The sequence below is a fragment of the Scleropages formosus genome, chromosome 4 (genome assembly GCF_900964775.1).
Source record: "Scleropages formosus chromosome 4, fSclFor1.1, whole genome shotgun sequence".
NCBI lineage: Eukaryota > Metazoa > Chordata > Actinopteri > Osteoglossiformes > Osteoglossidae > Scleropages > Scleropages formosus.
The window spans coordinates 21,108,399-21,118,774 of NC_041809.1; the positions used below are offsets into that span (position 1 = coordinate 21,108,399).

The 10,376-nt window shown below is 43.1% G+C and overlaps 1 protein-coding gene across 1 annotated transcript; it reads left to right on the top strand.

Moving 5' to 3' along the window:
* Window positions 1-2,579: 2,579 nt before the first annotated feature.
* tlcd5b (TLC domain containing 5b) lies at window positions 2,580-7,601 on the top strand. Its single transcript, XM_018755230.1, has 2 exons — window positions 2,580-2,772; window positions 7,069-7,601. Exons 1-2 carry the CDS (start codon window positions 2,580-2,582, stop codon window positions 7,599-7,601), a joined length of 726 nt encoding a protein of 241 aa, XP_018610746.1.
* The last annotated feature ends 2,775 nt before the right edge of the window (window positions 7,602-10,376 follow it).

Sequence of the window (10,376 nt, forward strand, 5' to 3'; positions counted from 1 at the left end):
TCAGTTCTCTCTATCTTGAGCCTTGTCAAAGCCGAGATGGCCGAACTTTGGCAGCCCACTGTAGTAACTTCACCCTTTTATCCATCCGTCTACCTGCGTGGATGGGTGTGACCGCGAGGCCCAATCCTCGCTGTATGGTTGTAACTCCACCTCCCAGTGGCCTGTATCATTTGCCTGGGCTGCAGCCAGGGTATATTGGGAGAAAAGACTCTCTAATCTTCTTAGCTGCCAAAGCCACTACAGATCTTGGAGGACGGTGACAGACGCTGAGGAACCATGAATCTGTAGGTGTTTTTTTTTTTTTTTTTTTTTATTTCTGCTGAGGTCTCAAATGGTGTTAGCAACTGTATTTAAGAAGTACACTTTTAAGATGTTTTAACACAAAGGATACGTAACGTAAAGATGTGGAAGGTAAAAGGGTCATAGCCGTGGTTCTGCTGTGGAGCATCGACCCACTGGGAATGAAGGTAAGAGCAACACTTCATTGCCCAAGATCTTGTTGTGCATTTCATCCTCTTGGTATCTTTCGAAGTTGCTTGGATAGGTGGAGCATGGGCATACAGCAGGTTTCACTCCAAAATTAAATTATTAGTCATCATCAGTATTAGAAAGCATATTAGTTAGAAATGGTAGAGAAGATTGATGGTGTTCGTAGGCTGGGTTGTTGATCCAGATGTCCAGGTGTTCACCGAGCTTAGCATTCAGACTGAAAACATTTCATCACCAGTCGAGGTCACATCATTATTGTCATAGAAAAATCCTTCTGGCTTTTTGGGTTTCAAGCAGGAGGTGTCAGAAAAGTTACCACAGGGATAACTGGCTTGTGACGGCCAAGCATTCATAGCGACGTCGCTTTTTGATCCTTCGATGTTGGCTCTTCCTATCATTGTGAAGCAGAATTCACAGAGTGTTGGATTGTTCACCCACTAATAGGGAACTTGAGTTGGGTTTAGACCATCGTGAGACAGGTTAGTTTTACCCTACTGATGATGTGTTGCTGCAGTAGTAATCCTGTTTAAACGCTGATGGTTTCACCTCGACTGGTGATGACATTTATTAATTTAGCAGACGCTTTTGTCCAAAGAGATGTCTCAGCAAAAGTACAATTTATGCATTACATAAGAGAAGGAGGCATAGCTGCAGACATGAAAGTCTCAAGCAAACCTAGTTTGTTACCTACCACTTACTGCACCGAGGTTCATCATTCAAGTAGGTGCATAAAATACAGGATAGACAAATCCTGATACCCTCCTACCAATTTTTTTTTTTCTCCTTAGATACACAAACAAGCAAATACAATGCCAGAGTAGTGACTGAATAAAGGCTATATCTCGGAAAGCTCATGAAGTTATGGTGCATGAACATTTACACCATCCATGAACTGGAGGGATCTTGGGCGAAATGGGTCTGGAAAAGGTGAGCTTTCAGACCCTCCTTGAATGCAGACAGAGTTTCCACAGTTCTGAGTGAGAGGGGAAGGTCGTTCCATCACAACGGAGCCAGAACCGAGAACCTCCGCGCTTTACCTTTCGTGCGCGGGACCACCAAGCGAGCAGAAGTAGACGAGCGAAGGGGCCTGGCTGGGGTGTAGCGGTTGACCAAGTCCTGTAAATAGCTGGGACCAGTTCTATTGATGCATTTTTAAACAATAACCAAGGTCTTGAATTTGATTTGAGCAGCTATAGGAAGCCAGTGCAGAGAAATGAGCAGAGGAGATACATGCGAATGCTTCAGCAAGTCAAACAACTGGGCAGCAGCGTTTTGTATCAGCAGTAGAGGTTTGATGGCAGTAGCAGGAAGGCCACACAGGAGAGAGTTGCAGTAGTCCAGGCGGGAAGTCACCATGGCCCTGACAAGTAGTTGAGCAGAGTCAGTTGTGAGGTAGGGATGGATCCTGCGGATGTTATGCAGCATGTATCTGCAGGACCGGGTTGTGGCTTCGATGTGCTGAGAGAAAGACAGACTCGTGTCAATCGTTACTCCCAGACTCTTGGCCAAGGAGGTAGGTGAGATGAGTGAGTTGTCCAGTTTGACCGATAGATCGTGACAGGAGGACGGGCCAGCTGGGAGGTAAAGAATCTCTGTTTTGGAGAGGCTGAGTTGAAGGTGGTGATCAGACATCCACGAAGAGATGTCCAACAGGCAGGCAGCAATGCGTGTGAAGATGTCTGACGCAGCAGGTGGAAAGGAGAGGAAGAGCTGAGTATCATCAGCATGGCAGTGGTATTTGAAACATATGATGATACATTTTCAGTCTGGATGCCAAGCTTGGCAAACACCTGGACAACTAGAATATGAGTTATTAGTCATTGTTTGCATTAGTATTGGTGTTAAAAAGGGATCTGCCAGTTTTCTGCCGCTATATTTGCGATGGTTCATTTAAGGGAACTGTGTCCTGGATGGGACTTATTGAATGTAGCTACTGCGGCACTGGAAAGGATGTGTCATGGGAGGAGTGTGGCTGCTGTTGAGCACAGGTATCTCCTTAGGGAGCTGCTGCGATGGGTGATAGGTGTCAAAGTGAGCAAACTGAAAGTACTTGTCACCTTCTGTGTTTGAAGCGTTTGCTCGGAGGAGAGATGACATCGGCAACGGAGGTCGGTGGCAGCCTTGTGGGCTGGATCTCCTTGTACACCTGCCTCTGTGGCCTGAACGCTAAGCGCGGGTACGAGTGGAACTGCCGGCTGGTCACGCTGCTTCACGGGCTCCTCTGTGTGTGCCTCACTGCGTATGTAGGGTTCGTTGATGGACCCTGGCCCTTCACACACCCAGGTAGGGCTGTCATGTCTCTCGGAGACCGCTGTCCAGCCGTGGACCGCTGTCCACTCGATAATGGTTCGGATCTGGCTTAAAAACACAGCAAGAACCACTGTTAATGTACCACTGCTAATGTAATTACTCCTACCGTGTAATTTAAAGCCATTCAGGAAAACACTTGAAAATGTTTCACTCTAAACAGTTTTAGCCCCCTGCTGCTTATCACTAGAGTGTTAAATGATGAAGTGGTTCCTACTTCTGGGATATTCACAGGCATTAACACTTAGACTATTTATTTTGTGTAAGTAGCTACTAAATCAACAGTAACTGATACTGCGTCAATAACTCTGTTGTTTTACATTTGTTTATTTAGCAGATGCTTTTCTGCAAAGCGATTTCCAGTGAACTCTATGTAGTGTTATCAGCCCACACACTTTATTCACCAAGGTGACTTACACTGCTAGATACACTACTTACATTGGGTCACTCATCCATACATCGGTGGAACACACTCTCTCTGTGTCGCTCACACACTGGGAGAACCTGAACTGTTTAGTTATTGAATTTTTACCAGCGTCACATGTTTTGTATTGTATGTCATTAATGTTTGACATGATGACTCGGTGGAGTCTGAATTTGTCCAGAACTCAGGTTTGAGGGATTAAGTTGAGCTTAGAAAAGGTGATGTCACAGTGATCTGTAGTAGAGGCCTGTTCCCTCGATGGTGTATGTGCTGTGACACAACTTAGTCTCCTGAACACTTGGGTTTTCCTGCCACTCAGTGCCCTGTAACTCTGAATTGTCTTTGGTGTGTGTATTTGTGAGTGACTGGGCTGAGCTATGCTTATTTTCAGTGTGAAATTATTACTTTGATGGGTGAATATTACATTATGACTTAAAGCTAACTATATAGCAAGTACAGGGGGTGCGGTGGCGCAGTGGGTTGGACCACAGTCTTACTTTCCGGTGGGTCTGGGGTTCGAGTCCCGCTTGGGGTGCCTTGCGACGGTCTGGTGTCCCGTCCTGGGTGTGTCCCCTCCCCCTCTGGCCTTATGCCCTGTGTTGCTGGGTAGGCTCCGGTTCCCCGTGACCCCGTATGGGACAAGCGGTTCTGATAGTGTGTGTGTATATAGCAAGTTCTAACTGCACTGGGGTGGTTTTTTTAATTTTTTTTTAATCAGAACCCTGTGAAAACAGGACCTGCTCTACTGATGTTTGTTTATTCTGGGTCCTTGGCTGAGCATGCTGTGTTGTGTATTCAGTTATTTATTTTAAATTAAGCTGTTGATTAAATGCATCAGTGAAACTATCTCCAGAAAACATCCACCCATCACAAATGACCACGTGCGGGATGGTGGTGGTTTGGTCCCTACCCTGGAAGTGGACTCTGGCAGGGTTCAACTTAGAGAGCATTTTGGTCCATTGAAGGGCAATCACACACGCTCTTTCACACATGTACACATTGAGAGCATTTAGTAACTTAACTCACCTGAACCACATGTCTTGGGACTTGGGGGGGGGGGGGCGGAGCCACGCAAACACGAGAACCTGTACACTGCACACAAACTCAGCTGGATTCAAACCCACGTCCAAACCCACGACCTAGGAGGAATGAGACACCAGTCCTACCCACTGGCTGCTGTGTTGCCACATATCAAGTTCACTTGCTTTTGTTAACTGGTTGTCCTGCTCAGGGTCACAGCAGTCTGGAACCTATCCAGACCTCAATTTTAGGGTAAGTACCTTGCTCAAGAACTTACCCTAAAATTGCTCCAGTAAAAATTACCCAGCTGTATAAATGGGTACATAATTGTTAGCTTGTAATAATTGTCAGCTTAACATTGTAAGTCGCTTTGGAGAAAAGTGTCAGCTAAATTAATAAATGTAAATGTATCCCTAAAGCACTAGGTGCAAGGCCTGGGCAGGTATGTGCTGGATGGGAGGCCAGTTCATCATGCAGTATCTGCACATGCACTTGCCCGCACACTACAGGCAGTTTAGTGTCCAGTTCACCCAAAGTGCATACCTTTGGACTGTAGGAGAAAACCAAAGCACCCACCAAAAAGCCATGCACAGTGAGAATGTGAAAACGACACACAGACTGAATTCGCACCTACACCCAAACAGCCCACGTGCCACTGTACTGCCCTACAGTTAAGCTGAACACTTTTATTGTAGACATGATGAAATGCATTCAAAATTTTATGGTAAAAATGCAACCATTTTCTGAGATCTCGAAAAAGCATTATAAATTAATTATCATTACCAGCCATTATCAGTGAATCACAGCTGGATGCTGTGCATAGGCCTACATTATGAACGTGCACTGAATCCAATGCTGTCCTAACAGGCAGGCAGCAACAACAAAGTACAAGAGCACTGTAAAAGATATGTCTACTTTCTTCCCAAAAACACCTTTTACAAACATAAAAGGTCTTTTTTTTTTTTTTTTTTTTTTTTTTACAAAAAATATTAAACACATTTAAAATATTTGTTGTAGTTTTCATTTCGGGTTAAATTGGATCCCTTCGCTGTGAAGAAGCAATGTATCATCAATGAAAAAATGTCGCATATATAATAAGACGTTTACTCATAATGAGTGTCCTTATCGGTCAAACAGCGTATAGAGGGGACCTTATTGGGGACCTTGTGCAGCGGATCGAAATGATCGAGAGCTCAGTTCAGGGTATGGAGGGATGAGTGCTGACATCCAGTGATCTGGGGGTTTATTTCTTTCGAACCCTAACCGTACATTTGCACTGCTTCTTAGTGCTTGGTTTTATACTTATTCCCTGCATTTTTTTTTCCTCTCTAAACAAACTAACCTTTTAACTATGACGCTCAGCAGGAAAAGCGGAAGGAAACTGACTAACCTTTTAATGATTAACCTCAATTGAACCATTCATTTAATTAATGGCAAGATTAAGATCACGTTGACCTAAAAGTGTTTAGCTGAAAACTCGCTGCAATTTCACATTTATTTGTGCCTCATAAAATGCAAAAATATTGCATTTGTTTCCGGTCGATCAGTGGTTACTTGTAGATGACTAAACCACCCTTCTTTAGCCTTCCTCCCTGATATATTTAGGATTAATTGATGCTTTATTTAAGATCGATATTGACTTTGCCTTTCCAAAACTTAACAAGTTGTCCAGAGAATGTTTTACTAGCACTTTTTATGATTGTTTCCCTCATTGAATTGTTTTGTACAGTGTGTAAGGTGGCCTGAAAGGCACACGGCAACCGCGCAGGACTGCGACTACATTGTTCCCTTTAAAAACCTGTCTGTGGCTCAAATAACACAGGAACAAAGGCGACTGACGTTCTCACCAACCCCCCCACGTTGTGCAAGTACATCGGTCGCGTAACGTGCAAAAATGCCATTGTATGAAAAAGGGTATATATTTTCGTTAGTCACTGTGGTTGTTTTGCATGTGTACGGGGGGGGGGGGGGCTCAGAGTGTGTGGATCATGGCTCAGTAAAGACAATTCACACTGCAGCTGGAACAGAAGCCAGGACCCATGTGGGGTCTGAGGTTGGAGGTCTGGGGACCCACCCCTGTGTATGCTGCACTCTCTTCTAACTAATCTCTTAATTAATAAGCCCGGATCAGACTGTTTATTGAATTAATTGCTCAACTGGAATTGAGTTATTTGAGAACTCGATCCAGTTCATTCATCGTTTACATCTAGACTTCTTTAGACGAATGTTGAGGCAAAGATAGACTGTGAAAGAAGCATTCCTGTGGTGTTTTGCTCTTGAAAAATGTGAATTTTTCATTGCTAATGGGAAAAAAAATGACAATTTAATCAGTAGCTGGCTAGTCTATTTCATTTAATTGACCAAGGGCTAAGAACAGTGAATGCATATTAATTGCAATTACCAATAAATGAATAATTAATTAACTCTTTCAATATGAGTGCTTGACAGCCAGGGCTGGGAAACATTGCTCTATTACTTAATTTATTGCTCTCCAATTATAGTTCCCTCCAAGAGAAGAGGTCATTGTACTAGAGTTTTAGTCTGTTGTTGCAACAGATTTTTGGGACTCACTGTGTTATTATTAATATTATTTTATTATTAACATTATTTAACTGATGCCCATGCTATGGCAACTTATGGTGTTAGACTTGTGAACATACTAGTCCAGGCTGCAATTTGGGGTATTTCTCTTGATCACATGTACTATATGAGGAGTCGGGGTTTGAACCTCACTCATGGTGTTTGATAGTAAGGCAGTGTGGGCTCCTCGATGTGACGGAAGGCCTTCTTCTGTGTTTAAAATGACACTCTGCTTTCATGCCCTACAGGTACAGAGAATACACCTCTGCAGATTACAACGATGGCCATTAGCCTCAGCTACTTCCTGTTCGACATGGCTTGGTGCGTGTACTTCCGCACGGAGGGCCCGGTGATGCTGGCTCACCATGCCCTGAGCATCCTGGGCATCATGCTGGCACTAGGCCTGGGCGAGTCGGGCATCGAGACATGCGCCGTGCTCTTTGGCAGCGAGGTCACCAACCCCCTGCTACAGGCACGCTGGTTCCTACGGCAGCTGGGTCGCTATGACAGCCTGGCAGGGGATGTGGTGGACCTGCTCTTTGTGGCGCTCTTTGTCTCGGTGCGCATCGGCGTGGGAGGCCGCATGCTGTACTGTGAGCTCAGCGCCACGAGGCCCTCGCTCGTGGTGAAGGTCGGAGGAACGGCCATTTACGTGCTCTCCTGGGTCTTCATGGTGGACATTGGCCGCTTTGCCTGCCGCAAGAGCAGAACCAAGTACCAACGCTGGAAGGAGCAGCACAGAACTGTGGAGGCCAACGGGCTTTCTGGGAAGGCGGACTGAAGGACGCTGCCGTGCCTTCGGGGTGGCAGGTGTGGAGTGGTTTCAGTTTTTACCAAACTGGTAATGACGCATCGATCTCAACCATGCTGTGTACGTCTGTCTGTGACATTTGTGTGTGTGTGCACGTGTGTGTGTGTATATACCGTACATTTGGTTAGCTCGTGGAAACGTTTTCTAAAGGAAATATCTATTTTCTTTATCTCTGTTTATATTGGTGTAAATATCTCTATTTATATTTTTCTTTATTATCTGCAGAAAGTGTCTCCAAGGTTGACTACAGTTATACACACACCAGTGTCACAGACAAATGTACATTATTTAGGATAATTGAAGATTGAAAACCTTGTGGAGATATCCCATAAAATAATCAGTCAGCTTTTTTCATAAAAAAACTAAATGTACAGTGTTTTAATCAGTGTTTATATGTACATACATCTTTATATATTGTCCTGTGGTTCAGCATAAAGTCAATGTGAAATCCTCACAGCAAGACAAAAATATGTATTTGTGTGACTGACTGCGTTGTTAGTTTTATTTTACAATTTGCATAGGAATCTCAAAAAAAAAAAAAAACCACAGCTACTCTACCCGTCAACGGCAACAAATAACTGGGGATTTCAAAACAAAATCTGGTTTTCTGATAACAGAACGAGTCTGGAACTTTTCTATTATGACCTAAAGATGTATGAACAAACAATTTTTACAGATAGGCACTAAGCTGATAACTTTACTCTGGATTTTTTTTTTTTTTTTTTTTTTAAGCCAGGTCATTTTACTTCATTTTTCAAGGGCTGTAATGCAATAATTAGACTTAAATTACTTAGTTAAGTAATTAGAATTTGTTCTGCATTTTTTACATTTAGATTTCTTTGCCAGCACACGAAACCTTTGGCCCTTGGATACTGTCATCAGGGAAATATGCCCTAAATGGAATAGGGAATATTTTGAAACTTTGCTCCTATATTGAAGCAGGTGTCAATTTCATAATTACAGGATTGATTGAGGGCAGACAGTTAAAGCATAAAAAAACTACAGTGAATGGATCCAAACTGATTCAATTCTATTGAGTCTCAGACTCAACACTCCCTGGAACGACGATTAATTACACCTTGAGCAACTTTTTCTTTCTCTTCTATGTAATGGTTAACACTAAAAAGCTGATGCTGAGACTGTCTGCGGTTGTGCAGTGGGGCTTTCAGTTAATTCACTGGTATGGAATGTCCTATGTCATTTCTTAAAGGTGAGCAATTTAATGTTATCTTTTCTGCTTGACTATGCTCAAAACATTTGCACAAATGGAAAAAAAAAAAAAAAATGTATTTAAGTAGCTCTTTTGGATTGTGATAATTGTGATTGCATGTTCATTATGTCATTGAACACACTTAACTGATCCATGTGTCTAGATGCTCTTATTTGTTAAATGAAAGCTGTGGAGTGAATGAACATTTTCCACTTTAATCTTAAGGGCTAATATTTACTTTTCCCACTGGATGGAGACATAATCCACATTTTTTTTTTTTATATGATTAAACATATGTAGTTGAAAGGAGCTTCTCAGTGTGCAGACTAAAGTTAAAAATAATGATTATAATAACTTACGTTATTATGACACAATTTCACATAACTGAAGTTTATATGAACTGGCTATATTTAAGTTAAAATATTGCATAAACTCTGAGGTTAGGGGGAAAGCACCAGAAAGTCTGCACTATTTTTTCCATTGTTAATATTAATTAAAGCTGGGCTGAAGTTGGTCTGGACTCAGTCACACGGAGGCTGTAGAAGGAAGAATTACTCCAGCTTTCATTCACTTCATACAGCAGCGGTGAAGCCGAGGCGTTTGGCGCTGGCGGACTCTGCACTATCGAGTTCATTGACTTGCATTATCACGCAGTTGAAAGTCTGCAGACTGACGGATGCACTACAAGAAAAAGAGTTAATGATGATACCTATTAGCTGATCATTTCTGAGACAAAGAACATTATGTGTTTGAAGATGGGGGGGGGGGGGGGTCGGAGATAATATAAAGCTCAAACGACACGCTGTAACACACTGTGTTTTGCGGTGAAGTTTCTTGTTGGAGCCCCGGGAGAGGGGTGACGAGAGGGTTTCTGACACAGGGCGCTATTAGAGCACTTCAGTTGGATGTTGCCTAGTAATCAAACAGTAACCAAACAGCCCAGCAGCAGCAGGAACAGAGCCTAATCGTTTAAAATCAATCCATCCATCCATCCATCCATTCATCCCCATTTATTCTGTGCAGGATGGCGGGGGTCTGGAGCCTATCCTGTAATCATCACAGGGCAAGAGGCAGGTTACACCCTGGATGGGTCACGCTGCAGAAGAATCACACACACACTAAGGGCAATTTCATGACAGATCCTGGAGCCCAGGAGCTGAGACAAGTCAAGTGAAGTGACTTTAATGTCATTTTGACCACATAAAGCTGGTACAGCACACAGTGAAACGAATCAACATTCCTCCAGGATCACGGTGCTGCGTAAAACAACACAAAGCTACCTACACGGACTACATCAAGTGCACGCGTGCAAGACGTGTGCAGACGGCACAAGACAGCGCAGTAATTAAAACAAACAGTAAAAAAAACAAGATATTAATGTAATAAATGCTATAGATATAAATATACTAATTAGCAGCAAAAAAAAAAAAAAAAAAAAAAAACACTTTTCTGGCACCACCTGCTGAACCACTGCGCTGCCGTTAATTCAATGAAAGCTGCGTGTGAACATATTTAGTTTGGTGTCCAACAGTTTT

Coding starts and splice junctions, on each gene's coding strand:
- tlcd5b (XM_018755230.1), top strand. CDS start 2,580: ATGACATCGGCAACGGAGGTCGGTGGCAGCCTTGTGGGCTGGATCTCC. Junction 2,773..7,068: donor CTGGCCCTTCACACACCCAG/GTAGGGCTGTCA, acceptor CATGCCCTACAG/GTACAGAGAATACACCTCTG.